At 36.3% G+C, this 20,447-nt stretch overlaps 1 protein-coding gene across 9 annotated transcripts in view; it reads left to right on the forward strand.

Annotated features, from left to right (window-relative positions):
* Positions 1 to 79: 79 nt before the first annotated feature.
* FGFR1OP2 (FGFR1 oncogene partner 2) overlaps positions 80 to 20,447 on the forward strand; it is a 32,870-nt gene continuing 12,502 nt past the window's right edge. For 4 of the 9 annotated variants that reach the window (XR_009521172.1, XM_060024477.1, XM_060024484.1 and 1 more), the window contains exons 1-3: positions 80 to 311; positions 13,805 to 13,941; positions 16,130 to 16,247. Coding sequence is in view for 8 of the 9 variants with exons in the window: in XM_060024477.1 (XP_059880460.1) it covers positions 13,807 to 13,941; positions 16,130 to 16,247 (253 nt within the window). In the remaining variant the exon portion in view is untranslated. Of the gene's footprint in view, positions 312 to 2,702; positions 2,952 to 9,376; positions 9,603 to 9,668; positions 10,369 to 13,804; positions 13,942 to 16,129; positions 16,248 to 20,447 lie in introns of those variants that run through there. The other 5 variants (XM_060024479.1, XM_060024478.1, XM_060024481.1 and 2 more) reach the window with 5 other exon arrangements.

The raw sequence follows: 20,447 nt of genomic DNA on the forward strand, positions 1-20,447 counted from the left end.
TAGAGGCCTCAAAAAAAATCGCTGGGCTCTGCCCCCACGGTTACGCGAGGAGGGAAATCTCGCGAGGTTGAAGCGCTCTGAGAGCGCTGGTCGGAGGCGGTGAACGGAGGTTTTCCGTTGGCAAGTGATGGGGCTGAGCCCCTCTGTTTCCCCCAGGCCGCCCCTGCACTGCCTCTGCTTGGTTCTGCGTCTGCTCGCTGAAGAAGCTGAACAGGCAAGAGGAGTCTCTTTCCCTGGGTGCATAGGTCCCCGTTGGCCGAGGCTTGAGTCCTAACCGCCACAGCTGACGGCTGCGAGGGATTGAGACCAGAGTAAGTGGAATCAATCCAGGGACCAGAGCGGGCATAGGGAGTCGGAAGCTTCCTTCCCCGATGGTGATTTGCACCACCTCTTGAACTACCGGCTGCCAGTTACTGGGCGCGGTACTTCCTCTCCTTGTTCAGCTCTGAGCACCTCTTTCCGGAACTGAGGTGCGGAAAGTTCGATGAAAAGCCTTGGCCCTAACCCTGTGGACACACCTTCCCTCTCTGTTTCCTGCCTAACCCACCTGGGAGCTCACCGTTTGTGGGGCGGGGTTGGGGGGTGGTCGGCAGGGATGCAAAAGGGGTTCTTTTCAGTTTTCAATTTACCTCTTTGCATATGACATGGAGAACCATTCCCTCTTTCTTGAAACTGCCCTCCAAGAAATATTACTCTTTTCCTGGTACTCTTCACGGATAACCATACTGTCTGGAAACTGCCCTCTGAAGAATCCTACTCTTTTCTTGGTTTTCTTCCTGCCTTTTTTATGTATCCTATCTCAGATAATGGTACCGGTGTCCATCCTGCTGTCCAAACTAGGAACCTAAGGCTCATCCTTGACTGTGTATTTCCACTTACACTGCACGATGCTATTTCTTTTTCTTTCACCAGATGATTTCTCCACCATCATCCTTCCCTAGAGTTACCATTCTGAAATACAAATCTGTTCATAGCAATACTTTCTTTAAGCTTTTTGAATAACCGTATTGCTGACAGAATTAAGTCCTAATTGTTAAGCATATCACTTAGGACCTTATACTGTCTGTTCCAATACATTCCATTCTACCTTTTCTGTCTTATTTTGCCTCTCCTCCAAATACTTCAATACCCAGTCATGCCAGACTGCTGGATGTTTCTCCAAACATGGAAGCACTTTCACAATTCTGTGCCTTTGTATGTGTTGTACCATCTGTCTTGAATGCTTACTCTTCCTTATTTTTTTTAAACCAACTTTCAAGATCCAATTCATAGACCATTGTCTTCTCAGGCTCCCACAGATGATATTGATAGTACCACGGTGTTCCCAAAGCACTTGAGACGGTACTTCTGCAGTATTCCTTAGGTTGTATAACATTATTTGTTCCACTATCTGTCTCTTGCGCTAATTTGAACTTGAGCCTGGGATCACGTCTTATTCATCTTTGTCACAAAAGTTAGACCAATGCTTGGCACATAGCAGGTTAGTTATAGTTCTGAAGATTCACCATAGGAGTAGGAATCCTTAGCATCCTTAAAAGTGTAGAATTTTAGAGCCAGAGGAACCTTGTATATTAGCTCAAAGAACCCTGACCTGTTTTGAATATGAGGAACCCTGTACCACCAATACACAAGTAATTGTACTTTTAGTATCTGTTAGTTGAGATTGTGCATAGTGGCAAAAAGACTATTATGCTTTTAAATGCTTTTGTATTTTATTATTACTAGTCTCTATTAAAAATAGTGGGCTATTTATGTGAGAGAAGTATTTAGACTACAGACCATGCTTGGTATATGTACATCCATGCAGCCCTTCCAATGATTCCTTGCCCATAGGTTAGAAATAACTGGTTTAGATTAAGTTAGATCCTTCTTGAATTGTCATACCTGTTTGAACATACAGGTGTATGCAACTTATATTTAGCCACAATTCCAAGGTAATGTATAATTAAAAAAAGAAATTCTCCTGTGTCCTTACTTTCAGGTTGTTTCTTATAACTTTAAAAATTCATTTTCTTCATAAAGCACCTTCATAAAACTCCAAACGTGTTCATTCCATCATTTTCAAGGACAGTGAAAATTTTTTGTGCTTTCAGATACAGTGCTATGTCTGTATAAGATGCTTTTTAAAAATATGTAATTTATAATTTACATGTTTTCTTTCTTGATCTCTTTATAAGTTTCTAAGAGAGCCATAACTAGGACTTTTTATATTTCCATATGTGTCAGTTAGTATTATCTACTAATTAACTTTAGAGGCACCTGCCTGAACAATAAAATTTTTAAACTAGATTGTTGACATTGATAGACACATCTGTGGTATGTCAGCGGTCACAGTATTTCTGTGTAGTTCCAGGTATAGGGTAATGGATTTGTGGATAAAGGGGAAAGAAGAGTGGTTTGAATTTCTTTAAATTTTTCTTAACCAAAATCTAAAACTAACAGCTGGCAGTTTCTGTCTTGGGTGGGTGGTGGTTTCTCTTTTATCAGCAGCACAATGTTCTGAACCCTCTGCCAGGAGTCTGACTGCGAATGTCTTTGGGCGGTAAAGTGGGTGAGAATGTGGCTAATGTGGAGGGCGGGGAACTGCTTTAAAAAATTTTACCTGTAATATGAACCTACCTATAGAAGATAATGTAAGTAAGTACACTAGTTAAGTGTGACTAGTTAAGACATGCTCTCTAAAAATAGATAAAATTGAGAATATCTTTTTTTTTTTTAACTGGAGTCTTTTAAATTTAAAACTTGTTAGAGAATGTGGAAAACAATCTTCCTCCCACTCCAGTTGCCAGCCAAACAGTGCAGGGGGAAAAGCACAATGGTTTTCAAAAAAGGTGGCAAAGTAAAGGCATATTATAAAATATTTTAAACTTTTCTGTGGTTTTACATACAGGAAATGAACATGCAGATTCACAGAAACTTTGTGTCACTGTTTTTCTGAAATGCTAATAAAGGTATGCTTTTAATTACCTGCTATTTATAATTCCTTTCCCTGAACAGGTATGTTTTTATAGTTACAAAAGAAATTACAAATATAGTTCATTTTGATAGTGGTATTTCATTATGCAATGTAGAGAATGTTTTTTAAAGTGGATGTTAATTCTAGTTTCAGAAAGTCTAATTGGTCTCCTTAAAAAACAAAATTCAACTGAGTAAACTTTAAAAATCTTATTGGCTTTGTTCAGCGACTCATGAATCAGGCTGCATCCCATCTAGCAGAAAGGAGTTCCAAGGAGCTGTACAAAATGAAAGACTTTTATAGGAGAAGGGACAAGGAAGTTATACTAACAAAAAGCAGATTGGTTGGGACAAGGTCACTTTCCTTTAGGGGACGGCAGGGGTCTGTCAGACAAATTACCTCACAGTGATTCCTGATCGACAGATTTAGGGTTCTATTTCTGGAAGAGGCCAAAACTGTAAGTTAAATCTTGGTTTGGTGATGTGGGGCTTAGCATAAGTGACATGGCATTTGGGGGCCTGTTTTCTTGTTTTTAACAGTCTTATAATTAACTGTGATGGCTGGTTAAAATAGGTACTAGGCTTTTATTGGTTATGCAGAAAAATATTAAATATTTGTTATTTTTTCATCTTCATTTACACTTCCATTTATTTTCTATTGCTGGTTTGAAATGCAATTTATATAATACTTTGGAAGTCTCATCGGTCGAGTAGGGCAAGGAATTTGCTTTGTTTTTCCACCCAGGAGACCAGGATAGTCTTTATATAGGTAAAAGCAAACAGGGCCCTGGAGAGCCATCATGGCTCATGAATATCCACTAGACTGGGGGTCAGAAGTGCTATTTCTGGTACTAGCTTGGCTCCTTCCTTGCTACATGGTGCTGTCAGTCAGCTCCTTACCTTTGAAATCCTGAGTCTGTTTCCTCATTGGTAAAATGGAAATAACAGTTATCCCAATGAGCAAGATTCAGTGTAAGGTTGTATTACTCAGGCTCAGAAAGCTACCAACAGTTGGAATTAATTAAAATTATTACCTAGCAGTTTGATTTTACTCTGGAGTGCTGTAGAAGTCCATTTAGATTGAATTAGGTTGGAGAAAAGGCTAACACACTTTTGAAGAAGGAAAAGATGACTTGCCATATCAGATAGCAAGCATTATTTTACAACTGTAACAGTTGAGGCAGCATATTGATGTAAAGATAGATAATAGATACAAAGGTAGTATAGAGAGCTCAGAAACATACCCATACATTTATTGAAAAAACATACAACAGGTGTGGCATTACAATTCAGTGGGGGAAGAACGTACTATCCAATAAATGGGAACTGGCGCAACTAGTTGTCCACATGAGAAAAGGAAAATATAATTAGATATCTTCCTTATACCACGCATGCAAATAAACAGCAGATGAATTAAAGACAAAGGCAAAACCTTGGGGACAGATCTTTTTTTTTAAGTTTTAAAATTAATGTATTATGCCCTTTTTTGCAATATAGTTCTATTCATTTTAACATGTGTACAGATTCCACCGCAATCAGGATACAGAACTATCCATTATTTCAGAATACTCTCTTGTGCCACACCCTTCTCCCCCACCCCCGTGCCCACTCCCACTTCCAGCTCCTGACAACCACTGATCTCTTTTGTACCCTCTTATCTACCGCTGTGGTTTTGTCCTTTGGGCAGTGCCAGGTAAATGGAAGCAGTATGTAACCTTTGAGATTGTCTTCTTTCACTCAGTCAGCATAATATTTTTGAGATTCACCTATGTTGTTGCCTTATCAGTGCTTTATTCAGTATTATTGCTGAGTAGTATCTCATTGTGTGGATGGTATGTACTGCAGTTTGTTTATCCACTCATTTCTCTACAGTAAATACCCAGAATTGGTATTCCTGGGTCATATGGTAGAATACATTTAACTTTTCAGAAACTGCTAAACCATTTTCCAAAATAACCATGTTATTTTGCATTCTCACCAGCACTGTGTGAGAGTTCCGTGCCAGCACTTGGTATGTCAGTACTTTCTATTTTATCCATTTTAATAGGGGTGTAGTGGAGCTCATCATGGATTTAATTGCTTTTCTTTAATGGCTAATGATGTTGAATATGTTTTCATGTGCCTTTTTTGCCATCCATATATTTTTTTGGTTAAGTGTTAAAGTCTTTTGCTCATTTTTAAAAATTAGATTATTACCTTATTGTTAGTTTTGAGAGGTTTTTATGTATTCTGAATACAAGTCCTGTGTCAGATATGTGATTTGTATCTTCTCCTAGTCTATAGCTTGTCTTTTCAGACTGTCTTAACAGTGTTTCCCAGAGCAAAAGTTTCTAATTTTGATGACGTCCAGTTTATTGAATTTTCCTTTTTTGAATCAAGCTTTTGGTATCATGTCTAAAAAGTGTTTGCTTAACCCCAGGTCACAAAGATTTTCTCTTGTTTTTTCTTCTAGAAGCGTTACCATTTTTCGTTTTACATTTAGAGCTATGGTCCATTTGGAGTTAATTTTTGTGAAAATTGTAAGAATTACTTAACATGTTGGCATGCAGATGTCCAGTCTCCCAGCACCATTTGCTGAAAAGGCTATCCTTTCTCCTTTGACTTGCCTTTACACCTTCTTCAAAAATCAGTTGGTCGTGTTTCTGTGGGCTTATTTCTGGACTCTGTTCTGTTTTATCTGACTGGCTCTGCCAATACCATGCCATCTTAACTGCTATAGCTTTATAGTAAGTCTTAAAATTTAGAAGTGTGATTTCTCCAATTTTGTTTTCAAAATTATTTTGACTATTTGGTTGAATTTGCCATTGAAACCACTTGAGTCTAGAGATTTTTGGCAGAAGATTTTTAACTACGAATGTTTTTAATAGTTGTAGGACTATAGAATAGTTACAGGTATTTAATAGTTATAGCTATAATAATTATTACTAATAGTTGCATCTTGTATGACTTTATGTAGTTTGTGGTTTTTGAAGAATTTGTCCATTTCATCCAATTCATGTGTATGAAATTTATTATTGTATTCACTTATCCTATTAATGAATTAGGAGTCTGCAGTGATATCCCTTCTTTCATTCCTGACATTGGTAATTTATGTCTTCTCTCTTTTTTTTCTTGGTGAGTTACGCTAGAGGTTTATCAACTTTTTTTGCTTTTTCAAAGAACTAGTTTTTGGTTTCATTGTTTTTTTTTCTGTTGTTTTCCTGTTTTCAATTTCATTAATTTCTCCTCTTGTATTATTTCCTTCTTTCTGTTTACTGTGTGTTTATTTTGCTTTTCTTTTCCTTATTTCATGAGGTTGAGGCTTAGATAGTTGATTTAATATCTTTCTAGTTTTCTTATATAAGCATTTAGTGTATGAATTTCCTGCTTTACATGCATGCCAAAATTTTGATATCTTGTACTTAGATCAAAATATTTTCTAATTTCCAAAAAAACTTTCTTTTTGTCTCATGGATTACTTATGTGTGTTGTTTAATTTCCAAACATTTAGAGATTTTCTTGTTGTCTCTTCGTTATTTATTTTAGTTTAATTCCATTATGTTCAGAGAACATAATTTGTATGACTGCAGTTCTTTTAAATTTGTTAAGGTTTGTTTTTTGATCCAGGATATACTCTATCCTAGTGAATGTCCCATGTGTACTTAAAAATAATGTGTATTCTGCTGTTGTTGGTTATAGTGTTTTATAAATATCAATTCAGTCTACTTAGTTGACGGAGTTTGTTCATTTCTTCTATATCGTTGCTGATTTTCTCTGTACTAGTTCCATCAATTACTGAGAAAGAAGTGTTGAAGATTTCAGCAGTAAGTGAGGGTATGTCTATTTATTTTTTTCAGTTTTTATTTGATTTTGAAGCTCCCTAGTTAGGTACATATACATTTAGGATTCTTATGTGTTCTTGGTGAGTTGGCCCTTTTATCAACTATGTATTGCCCCTCTTTTATCCCTGGTAATTTTCTTTTCTCTGAAGTCTAATTCATGTAGTATATTTTTTAAAATAAATTTATTTTTTTATTTTTGGCTGCGTTGGGTCTTTGTTGCTGTGCGTGGGTTTTCTCTAGCTGCAGTGAGCGGGGGCTACTTTTAGTTGCGGTGTGTGGACTTCTCTTGTGTAGCACGGGCGCTAGGTGTGCGGGCTTCAGTAGTTGTGGCATGCAGGCTCAGTAGTTGTGGCTCGTGGGCTCTAGAGCCCAGGCTCAGTAGTTGTGGCGCATGGGCTTAGTTGCTCTGCAGCATGTGGGATCTTCCCGGACCAGGGCTTGAACCTGTGTCCCCTGCGTTGGCAGGTGGATTCTTAACCATTGCGCCACCAGGGAAGTCCCTCATCTAGTATTAATATAGCCACCAGCTCTCTTTTTTAAATATAATACCTTTTTTGAGATACAATTTCACATACCATAATATTCCATCATTTAATGTGTACAATTTGATGGTTTTTTTGTATATTCACAGAGTTGTGCAACCAGCACCACAATCGATTTTAGAATATTTTCTTCACTCCAAAAAGCTATGCCCATTAAGTCACTACCCATTCCCCTTATCTTCCCCCTCTGCCTTTGACCCTAGACAAATCACTAATCTACTTTCTGCCTATATGAATGTGCATCTTGTGGACATTTCATGTAAATGGAATCAAAATATGTGCTTTGTGACCAGCTTCTTTCACTTAGCATAATTTTTCAAGTTTCATCCATTTTGTAGCTTATGTCAGTACATCATTCCTCTTTTTTGGGGGTCAAAAAATATTCACTGTATCACATTTTATTTATTCATTTTTCAGTTGTTGGACATTTGGGCTATTTCTACTTTGGAGCTATTATGAATAGTGTTGCTATGAACATTCATGTACAAATTTTCTGCAAGGACATGTTTTCATTTTCTTGGTGTGTACCTAGGAGGAGAATTGCTAGATCATGTGTTTAACCTTTTGAGGAACTGCCAGACTGGTTTCCAAAGTGGCTGCACCATTTTACATTCCAACCAGCAGTCCATGAAAGCTCCAAATTCTCTACATCCTAGCCAACACTTAACTATCTTCTTTATTATATAGCCAGCCTAGTAGATATGAAGTAGAATCTTGTTATTTTGATTTGCAGTTCCCTGATGGCTAATCATGTTGAGCACCTTTTCATGTACTTATTATTAGTACACTGGCTTTCTTTTGATTGGTGTTTATATAGTGTGTCTCTTTCCATCCTTTTACTTTTAACTTACCTATATCATATTTAAAGTGAGTTTCGTGTAGACAACATATAATTAGGTCCTGTTTTAAATCCTAATTAAAGAGTTAGATTATCAGACTGCGTGTTCTAATGTGTTTAGAACATTTATATTTAGTGTAGTTATTAATATATTTGTATTTAGATCCACCATCTTATTTGTTTTCTGTTTGTACCCTCAGTGTTTTGTTCCTTCCTTTCCCCTTTTTTCCTTCTTTTGGGTTATTAAAACTTTTTATTCATTTTAATTCATCTGTTATGATTTTAAGTCTTATCTCCATACTGCTTTTTTTAGGGATTTCTCTAGTATTACAACATATATGTTTGTTTACAATTGACATTTTATCATTTCAAGTGAGATGTTGAAACATTATAGTATAGGTCCATTTACCCTCCCCGTTTATGTTATAGTTATATATTACATCTACATAAATTGAAAATTCCATCACAAAAGTTATAGCTTTTGTTTTCAAATATCAGACATTTTAAAGCACTCAAAAAGAGAATAGTCTATTCTCTTTTTCAAGATATTTATGATTTCTCTTGCTCTTCCTTTATTCCTGATACTCTAAGTTTCCTTCTGCTATCATTTTGCTTCCCTCTGAAGAATTTCCTTTAGAACAAATCTACTAGAAGTGAATTCTCTTCTTCTTCATCTGAGAATGATTTTTATTTTACCTTCATATATGCAGGGTATTTTCACTGGATATAGAATTATGGGTTGAGCATTCCATTCCTCAGCACTTTTAACTGGCCTTCCTGATTTCTTTTTTTTTTTTTTAGATGTTGGGGGTAGGAGTTTATTAATTAATTAATTTATTTTTGCTGTGTTGGGTCTTCATTTCTGTGCGAGGGCTTTCTCTAGTTGTGGCAAGTGGGGGCCACTCTTCATCACGGTGCGCGGGCCTCTCACTATCGCGGCCTCTTTTGTTGCGGAGCACAGGCTCCAGACGCGCAGGCTTGGTAGTTGTGGCTCACGGGCCTAGTTGCTCCGCGGCATGTGGGATCCTCCCAGACCAGGGCTCGAACCCATGTCCCCTGCATTAGCAGGCAGATTCTCAACCACTGCGCCACGAGGGAAGCCCCAGCCTTCCTGATTTCTGATGAAAAATCTATAGTCATTCAAAATGTTGGTTGTCTGTAAGTAATATGTTATTTTTCTCTGGCTGCTTTCAGGATTTTTCTTTGTCTTTCATTTTCAGAAATTTGATTATGATGTGTCTGAGCTTGGACCTTCTTGGATTTATCCTGTTTTGGGCTTGCTGAGGACTGAGAATGATACAAGCAGAAAGATTTCTGAGAAAGAGGCAAAGTGTTGCATAATTTAAATTCATGAATAACTGATCCAGTTAAATGTTTCTATTTTACCTGATTGACAAGGTAGAATATTCTTGGAAGGACACAAAATATAATAGTATATTAACCATTGTGAGTATTATGGCTTTTCAGTAGGGGACTTTTAAAATCTATACGTAACAAAAATAAATATGCTATTATTAATACATTGCTCATATATTTAGGAATGTTATGTAGTCCTAAACCATAGAGAGAGGCAACCCCATAAAATCCACTTGGAGATGTTCAAAACGTCCTTTAGGAATGGTTTTAGTCCTCGCTTCACCTTTACAGTTTTTCCGGATACATTTATTTACAAATAAGGTGTGTACTGGACCATATCCTCTGCCATCCAAGCAATTTTCCCATCAGTGTTTAATATTGTGGCTAATCTTTTTCTACTGCAATGAGTTAGTGTTCATTCAGGGTTTTGTCTGGTACTATCAGGTAGCCATCCTGATTATGTCAGCTCTTATACTCATGGGTTTTATAACCTGATCATCCCATGTTTCTTTCTGGAATTTGGAAGGCCAGATTTTGTGTGTCTGTGATGGAATCTTTGACTTCTCCATGGATTTCTTATGATTTTATTGTTTTACATGAAACCCTTGCATAGGACTTTTAGTAAAAGTAATGTTTTTATAACTATGTACTTTAAAGTAGTTCGATAGTATCTGTAATATACGATACTAGCTTTAGAATCTTTTTTTTTTTTTACTGTGCATCTCTACCTTATTATTTTAGGTAGCATCAAGCCATCAAGTAGTTAATGTATTTGTTGTTTTTTAAAGGATATCGGAGGAACTTCCTTGCAGCATTTAAAAAAGTGAATTATTCCAAAAACAACTCAGCTACTAGTGTATGTATTTACTCTTTCATTTTAACGAGTTGCTCTATCTTAGAAGGCCACAGTTAAGTCATTTGATCAGTTTGGCTTCTGGTAAGAAATTGAATTTTATCAGCATGACTGAAGTGCCTGTTATGTATCAAGCCTGATGCACGTCACTTTTCATGTTTGATGTAAAACCCATTAACAAACAGTAAAGTCGGGATTTGGTGCTAGAGAGTTCAAAGTCTTTGCTTTGGGCTTGGACACTCCGTGAATTTTGGGAACACAGTCACGAGATTTTCTTCCAGTAGGCATGATTGTTGGAGTAAGAGTTTTGTACCAGAAGATGGTAATATGAAGCGGAGAAAGTAACAACATTTCATAATTATTCCACTAGTAGATGATTTAGGGTGCTTTCATTTAGCAGTTGGGATTTACTACATATGGGAACATTAGGTATAAAGACCTAGTATAAACTCTGAAGGTGCTTTGACTAATTTAGTTGAGGCCTGTGATTGAGGCAAGGAGGGTGAGCCTTAGCTACTGAATCAAAGCTTAGGATTTAATAGGCAGTGGGTCTTTGGTGCCATGTTGTCAAGTTGATACCCCCAGAACACAGCTTAACTTTTTCATATTCCTTTTTTTTTTAAATATTTATTTATTTATTATTTATTTGGCTATGCAGGGTCTTTGTTGCAGCACACAGGGTCTTTGTTGCAGCATGCGGGATCTTTAGTTGTGGCATTGCGGGATCTAGTTCCCTGACCAGGGATTGAACCTGGGCCCCCTGCGTTGGGAGCATGGAGTCTTAACCACTGGACCACCAGGGAAGTCCCAACTCTTTCGTATTTCAAAAAGAAAGATTTATGATTATCTGGAAAGATTCCATCTAGTTTCAGGGCTCTGTAGATTCCTTCACCCAGAGAATTCTGGGAGCATGGCTTTTGGGGAGAGGGCAACTTATTGAATTACACACAGTATAGGTATTCTCATGTCTAGATCACCTATCATCTGATCATATATAGGAACTTTAGTGCATTTTATTTGGAAACGCATCCTATCTATTGTTTGTAGATGTCATGTTGTTACAAAGCATAAAGAGGTATTCTTCTCATAGTAGTCCCAACAGTATCATTTAACAATATCCTAGGTTGGAACCTAGGACTGTCAGAGGTTCCTCATACTTGTTCTATTAAATCAAGATAAACTTTACTTCTCTAAGATCTTTTATAACTTTCTCTAGACTTTGTTTTTTTTATTTCTTTCACCATCTATTACAACCAGTTATTTTTACTATAAGACAAATATTTTTTTCTTTTTAATTTTTTTTTCCCACAAATAACTTTAAAATTTTTCTCTGAAGAATCTGCTGTTCTATAGTAGTGGGATTGATAGGAGATATGGAGATATAGTAACTCCCACATAAATAGGAAAGCCATACTATTACCTATCTATAATTTTATTTTTTTATTATTTTTTTTTGCGGTATGCGGGCCTCTCACTGTTGTGGCCTCTCCCGTTGCGGAGCACAGGCTCTGGACGCGCAGGCTCAGCGGCCATGGCTCACGGGCCCAGCCGCTCCGCGGCATGTGGGATCTTCCCGGACCGGGGCACGAACCCGTGTCCCCTGCATCGGCAGGCGGACTCTCAACCACTGCGCCACCAGGGAAGCCCCTATCTATATTTTTAGATTATTCCCCTTGGAAGTTTAGAGGAAGGGCAAGGCATTATTGGAGACTAATATCTCCCTTGGAGCATCTTAGATAGATTTTGAATGGCTGTCCTTTTGTGTTTTAGCCAGTACAAGCCATTGGTTCCTTTAATTGCCCTTTTGCTTGTATTTTGAAGTACACTTATCTAAATCTCCTAGATATTAGAGGACAAATCTTTTGGTTGTTTTATCTAGAGAGACAGAAATTGTATTAGTTTCCAGCTTAATTCTTAAAGCTCTCTGGAAATGTCTAGTCATGAATATTTTCTAGATTGGCAGTTTTACATTTTAATTTATTTTGATTAAATCTTTTTATTCAGCTTTAAACCTGTTTATAATAACAGGGCAGTATACCCTTTGCTTCAGCTGTTGGGTACAACCAAGAATACTGTTTGAACGTTTTTTCATCTTTATTTAGTTTACAATTTTGAATCTTTGCTATATAACCTTAAATGAAAGCCTGCTAAAATGGCCTGATGTGTTCTCTTTCCTTCTTTTAAAATGTTACACAGTTGGGTTATTTAAATCGCTTTTGTACTTACTGCATTTTTCTCTGTCTGAGGGGCTAATAATTAACTGAACTATAGTCCAGTACAGTAGCATCTAACTGTCCTACATTCTGTAGCAAATTTCTGTCTTCCTAAACTTGATGAAAATCCTTCATTATAGCCCTTAACTTGGTTCTATACCTGAGTTTTAATTTAATATCTATAGACCTGGCTTCTGGCCTAGTAATTTTACAGTATAATTTTATTTTTTGAGAAAATCTTGAAGAAAGGGTAGCTTATATAGAAAGTAAGGTGACACTTAGTAGAAAGAGAAAAATTCAAGAATGATAAGTTTTAGAAGGTTAAAGTTTTTGAGAGACATTATTTTAAGACTAAAATTTTGTTTTGAGGTCTCAGCTTGCCAGTTGAAGAAACTACAATAACTGTTGGCTGCTTCATGTTTTGCCTCCTAATTTTTTGAGCTCCTTTTATGCATATTAATTATTGATTTTAACACCTCAGAAGTTTCCCACAATGGCCAGTGTTGTTCTAAGTTAAAACTTTCTTTGCCATTCACTAAGGAAAGTGCAAGAGTTAGGATTATAATGCAATTTTGTATAAGAAGCCAAAGTTCCTCCAGAAGGAGGTTGACACTTGAGCATAGCATGACACATAGAGGCCACTTTGGCTGGTCAGTAGTGTGCATTTGTGAATGGTGTCTCAGGTCACCTGACCAAGCAGAGGCTAGGAAGGGTCTATGGTCAGAGACCTGACAGTCATTGACTGCAGAATAAAGACTATTAAAGTGACCTTTTTCATAAATGACAAATGACTTGATAGGGTTTGCCCTTATGAAGAGCACAATTTCTGTATAACATAAAATATATCCATTGGATGTGTACTTTTTTTCCCCACTATAAATTCAGGGTGTTTTAAATACATTCTGATTATGTCTGCAAATCATACATGTATGATCGCACACACACACATATGTGTGTGTGTGTGTATATATATATGTAATTATATAATTATATATATTTACACGCATTGTATTTTTTGAATATTATAAATTCACTTTTGAGTTTGTTCTACCTTAACAGAATCAAAACCACAGATGTTCTTAGATGTTTTTTCTTCCGAGACAGTGAGCAATCCAGTAACAAATGTAACTTAAGCATATCTGTGTTAACGTGAAACTAAAATAAGATGCTATGCCAGCTTTGTTTTGAATCTTGATTTTCATTTTTAATTATACATATTCCTTTAGAAATGAGTTGCACAATTGAGAAGGCACTTGCTGATGCTAAAGCCCTTGTTGAAAGACTGAGAGATCACGACGATGCAGCAGAATCTCTGATTGAGCAAACCACAGCTCTCAACAAGCGAGTAGAAGCTATGAAGCAGGTTTGATGTTTTTCCTTGCTGATTCCATTTTTAAAAAGCAGTCATTGATATTTATGTGTTGCTTGAATTGTAAACTTCTGCTTAATTAGTATTTTATTATTTTTTAATGTTCTCTAAAATTTAAAAGTAGCTTGACTTGTGTGTTTCAGTTTACTTTAGATTGAAATGTAATTTTGTCAAGTTCAGCTGGCATGTATATATGTAGATATTCTAAAACATATAGACTTGATTACTTTTCTGACAGTGAGGCACATTTGAGTTTGGAAAATACATGAATTTTTTAGGTCTAGATACATTTGACAAAGACCAGATAATATCTTTCACTATATAATTGACACATATTTTGCTCTGTCTCCTATTTTTATAATGTAGAAATATTTTTCTTTATAGGAGTATTTAAGTGACACTATTTAACAATAAAATAGTTTTTGAAAATGATGCAAAGCCATATCTGGTTTCCACCTTTTGCAGTTACTGCATTTGTACTTGCTACCTTATTTTTCATTTAATGCTGCCAGTTAAAGAAGAAATAAAAAGGACTTCACTTCTTGTTATCCTTACTGTTGTATATAAGAACTTTACAGTGAGCTACTATTTTAAGCCCTCTTTTGATAAAGAGTTGCAACTCTAAGAGAGTTATAAAATCTCTGATATTATGATGGAAATCACTGGAGGAAAATATATATTCATAGCTTACTCTCTAGAAATGCATCACCCCTTTTGTAAAAGGAAGCAACCCAGGGTTACTGCTTTTAACAAAGCTGCTGAAAATAGTGAAGGAAGTTTACTTATTTTGTTTTGCAACTCTGTTGCCCTAAGCACATTACATACGTCCCTGTCTACCTTGATTCATGCATTCCAGTGAACATATATATCTGGTATTGAGTTGTAAAAAAGGGGGGTTGACAACCAGAGTTAAGAACCATACCATAAAGTTTACCCTTTTGAAGAGTGCAGGTCATTGGATTTTAGTATATTCACATGCTGTGCAACCATAATTACTATCTAGTTTGAGAACACTTCATTACCCCAAAAGCCCATATCCCTTAGTAGCTACTCCCTAGGTCTCCCTTTCCCTGGCCGCTGGAAACTACAAATCTGTCTGTCTCCATGGATTTGCCTATTTTAGACATTTCATATGAATGGAATCATACAATATGTGGCTTTTTGTGACTTTTTTTAACGTAATGTTTTCAGGTTTCATCGATGTTGTAGCATGTATCAGTACTTGATTCCTTTTTATTGCTAAATAATATTCATTGTAAGGATACAGCACATTGTGTTTATCTGTTCATTGGTTGATGGACATTTGGATTGTTTCTATTTTTTGGCTATTATGTATAATACTGCTATGAATACTTGTTTGTAAGTTTCTATGTGGACATATGTTTTCAATTTTCTTGGGTATATACCTAGTTCAATTAGAATGGATGGGTCTTAAAAATCTATATTTAACTTTTAGAGCATCTGCCTGACTGTTTTCCAGAGCAGGCACATCATTTTACATTCCCATGAACAGTATATGAGAGTGATTTCTCCACATCCTCTCCAACACTTGTTATTACTTGCTTTTTGATTAAGCTCATCCTAGTCGTTGTGAAGTGGTATCTCCTTGTTACACTGAATTGTATTTCCTGAATGACTAATGATGTTAAGCATCTTTCATGTGTTTATTGGCCATTTGTGTATTTTCTTTAGAGAAATGTCTCTTCAAATCCTTTACCCATTTTTTTCCAGCTTTACTGAGATATACTTGACATACAACATTGTGTAACTTTAAGGTGTACAATATATATTGATATATGTATATTTTGTGAAAAGATTACCTACCACAATGAGGTTAGTTAATACCTCCATCCCCTCACATAATTACCGTTCGTGTGTGTGTGTGTGTGTGTGTGTATACATTTAAGATGTGTTCTCTTGGCAACTTGCAAGTATATAATACAATATTGTTAACTCTAGACACCATGATGTACATTACATTCTCAGAACTTACTTGTTTGCCCATTTTTAAATTGAGTTATTTTTCCTTTTATTGAGTTGTATTGAGTTGAGTTGTAAGGGTTCTTTATCAAATATACATATGTGTGTGTGTGTGTGTGTGTGTGTGTGTGTGTGTGTGTGTGTATCAGATACATATTTTCAAATATTTTCTCTTTCATTTTAATAAAAATCTTTTCATTAGTATCAAGAAGAAATTCAAGAACTTAATGAAGTTGCAAGACATCGGCCACGGTCCACATTAGTTATGGGTATCCAGCAAGAAAACAGACAAATCAGAGAATTGCAACAAGAGAACAAAGGCAAGCTATATTATCACTGTGTATACCAAATCAAAAGAGAACTTTAATCTGCAACTGTACTATCAACTTGGGACCAATTACTATTTTTTAAAATGGGAAAAAAGGGAATTTCCTGGTGGTCCAGCAGTTATGTCTCTGCACTTTCACTGCCATGGGCCCGGGTTCAGTACCTGCTTGGGGAACTAAGATTCCACAAGCTGTGCGGCATGGTCAATAAATAAATAAATTAAATTAAATGGGAAAATAGCCAGTTAAAGTTACTTTGTGACAATTTCTAGTCCATTATGCCTAAATCGTAGTTATTGCTCTTTTTTTTTTAAACATCTTCATTGGAGTAAAATTGCTTTGCAATGTTGTGTTAGTTTCTGCTGTATAACAGTGAATCAGCTATACATATACGTATAACCCCATATCCCCTCCCTCTTGCATCTCATTCCCACCCTCCCTATCACACCCCTCTAGGTGGTCACAAAGCACCGGGCTCATCTCCCTCTGCTATGCAGCTGCTTCCTACTAGCTATCTATTTTGCATTTGGTAGTGTATATATGTCATTGCCACTCTCTCACTTCATCCCAGTTTACCCTTCCCCCTCCCCATGTCCTCAAGTCCATCCTCTACGTCTGCGTCTTTATTCCTGTCCTGCCCCTAGGTTAGTTGGAACCATTTTTTTTTTTTTTTTTAGATTCCATACATATCTGCTAGGATACGGTATTTGTTTTTCTCTTTCTGGCTTACTTCACTCTGTATGACAGACTCTAGGTCCATCCACCTCACTACAAATAGCTCAGTATCATTTCTTTTTATGGCTGAGTAATATTGCATTATATACATGTGCCACATCTTCTTTATCCATTCCTCTCTTGATGGACATCTAGGCTGCTTCCATTGTCTGGCTATTGTAAACAGTGCTGCAATGAACACTGGGGTGCATGTGTCTTTTTGAATTATGGTTTTCTCTGGGTATGTGCCTAGTAGTGGGATTGCTGGGTCATATGGTAGTTCTATTTTTAGTTTTTTAAGGAACCTCCATATTGTTCTCCATAGTGGCTGTATCAATTTACATTCCCACCAACAGTGCAAGAGGATTCCTTTTCTCCAAACCCTCTCCAGCATTTATTGTTTGTAGATTTTTTGATGATGGCCATTCTGACTGGTGTGAGGTGATAGCATCCTTTCATGTGTTTGTTGGCAATCTGTATATCTTGTTTGGAGAAATGCCTATTTAGGTCTTCTGCCCATTTTTGGATTGGGTTGTTTATTTTTTTAATATTGAGCTGCGTGAACTGCTTGTACATTTTGGAGATTAATCCTTTGTCAGTTGCTTCATTTGCAAATATTTTCTCCCATTCTGAGGGTTGTCTTTTGGTCTTGTTTATGGTTTCCTTTGCTGTGCAAAAGCTTTGAAGTTTCATTAGGTCCCATTTGTTTATTTTTATTTCCATTTCTCTAGGAGGTAGGTCAAAAAGGATCTTGCTGTGATTTATGTCATAGAGTGTTCAGCCTATGTTTTACTCTAAGAGTTTTATAGTGTCTGGCCTTAAATTTAGGTCTTTAATCCATTTTGAGTTTATTTTTGTATATGGTGTTAGGGAGTGTTTTAATTTCATTCTTTTACATGTAGCTGTCCAGTTATCCCAGCACCACTTATTAAAGAGACTGTCTTTTCTCCATTGTATATTCTTGCTTCCTTTATCAAAGATAAGGTGACCATATGTGCGTGGGTTTACCTCTTGGCTTTCTATCCTGTTCCATTTATCTATATTTCTGTTTTTGTACCAGTACCATACTGTCTTCATTACTGTAGCTTTGTAGTATAGTCTGAAGTCTGGGAGCCTGATTCCTCCAATTCCATTTTTCTTTCTCAAGATTGCTATGGCTATTTGGGGTCTTTTGTGTTTCCATACAAATTGTGAAATTTTTTGTTCTCGTTCTGTGAAAAATGCCTTTGGTAGTTTGGTAGGGATTGCTTTGAATCTGTAGATAGCTTTGAGTAGTATGGTCATTATCACAATGTTGATTCTTCCAATACAGGAACATGGTATATCTTTCCATCTGTTTGCATCGTCTTTAATTTCTTTCATCAGTGTCTTGTTGTTTTCTGCATACAGGTCTTTTGTCTCCTTAGGTAGGTTTAGTCCTAGGTATTTTATTCTTTTTGTTGCAGTGGTGAATGGGAGTGTTTCCTTAATTTCTGTTTCAGATTTTTCATCATTAGTGTATAGGAATGTAAGAGATTTCTGTGCATTAATTTTGTATCCTGCTACTTTATCACATTCATTGATTAGCTCTAGTAGTTTTCTGGTAGCATCTTTAGGATTCTCTCTGTATAATATCATGTCATCTGCAAACCATGACAGTTTTACTTCTTTTCTGATTTGGATTCCTTTTTCTTGTCTGATTGCTGTGGCTAAAACTTGCAAAACTATGTTGAATAATAGTGGTGAGAGTGAGCAACCTTGTCTTGTTCCTGATCTTAGTGGAAATGGTTTCAGTTTTTCACCATTGAGGACGATGTTGGCTGTGGGGTTATGGCCTTTATTATGTTGAGGTAAGTTCCCTCTATGCCTACTTTCTGGAGAATTTTTTTCATAAATGGGTGTTGAATTTTGCCAAAAGCTTTTTCTGCATCTGTTGAGATCATCATATGGTTTTTCTCCTTCAATTTGTTAATATGGTATATCACACTGATTTGAGTATACTGAAGAATCCTTACATTCCTGGGATAAACCCCACTTGATCATGGTGTATGATCCTTTTTAATATGCTGTTGGATTCTGTTTGCTAGTATTTGTTGAGGACTTTTGCATCTATGTTCATCAGTGATGTTGGCCTATAGTTTTCTTTTTTTGTGACATCTTTGTCTGGTTTTGGTATCAGGGTGATGCTGGCCTCGTAGAATGAGTTTAGGAGTGTTCCTCCCTCTGCTATATTTTGGAAGAGTTTGAGAAGGATAGGTGTTAGCTCTTCTCTAAATATTGGATAGAATTCGCCTGTGAAGCCATCTGGTCCTGGGCTTTTGTTTGTTGGAAGATTTTTAATCAGAGTTTCAATTTCAGTGCTTGTGATCTATCTGTTTATATTTTCTATTTCTTCCTGGTTCAGTCTCGGAAGGTTGTGCTTTTTTAAGAATTTGTCCATTTCCTCCAGGTTGTCCATTTTATTGGCATAGAGTTGCTCGTAGTATCCTCTCATGATCCTTTGTATTTCTGCAGTGTCAGTTTTTACTTCTCCGTTTTCATTTCTAATTTTGTTGATTTGAGTCCTCTCCCTTTTTTTCTTGATGAGTCTGGCTAATGGTTTATCAATTTTATTTATCTTCTTTACGAACCAGCTTTTAGTTGTATTGATCTCGCTATTGTTTCCTTCATTTCTTTTTCATTTATTTCTGATATGATCCGTATGATTTCTTTCCTTCTGCTAACTTTTGGGGGTTTTCTTGTTCTTCATTCTCTAATTGCTTTTGTTGTAAGGTTAGGTTGTTTATTTGAGATTTTTCTTGTTTCTTGAGGTAGGATTGTATTGCTGCAAACTTCCCTCTTAAAACTGGTTTTGCTGCATCCCATAGGTTTTTGGTCATCATATTTTCATTGTCATTTGTTTCTAGGTAATTTTTAATTTCCTCTTTGATTTCTTTAGGGATCTCTTGGTCATTTATAGTGTATTGTTTGGCCCCCATGTGTTTGTATTTTTTACAGTTTTTTTCCTGTAATCAATATGTAGTCTCATAGTGTTATGGTCAGAAAAGATACTTGATATGACTTCAATTTTCTTAAATTTACCAAGGCTTCATTTGTGACCCTAGATATGGTCTAGGAGAATGTTCCATGAACACTTGAGAAGAACATGTATTCTGTTGTTTTTGGATGGAATGTCCTATAAATATCAATTAAGTCCATCTTGTTTAATGTATCATTTAAAGCTTGTGTTTCCTTATTTATTTTCATTTTGGATGATCTGTCCTTTGGTGAAAGTGGGGTGTTAAAGTCCCCTACTATTATTGTGTTACTGTAGATTTCCCCTTTTATGGCTGTTAGCATTTGCCTGATGTATTGAGGTGCTCCTATGTTGGGTGCATAAATATTTACAGTTGTTACATCTTCTTCTTGGATTGATCCCTTGATCATTATGTGGTGTCCTTTTTGTCTCTTGTAATAGTCCTTATTTTAAAGTCTATTTTTTCTGATACGAGAATTGCTACT

The sequence above is a fragment of the Delphinus delphis genome, chromosome 11 (genome assembly GCF_949987515.2).
Source record: "Delphinus delphis chromosome 11, mDelDel1.2, whole genome shotgun sequence".
In the NCBI taxonomy this organism is placed as follows: domain Eukaryota; kingdom Metazoa; phylum Chordata; class Mammalia; order Artiodactyla; family Delphinidae; genus Delphinus; species Delphinus delphis.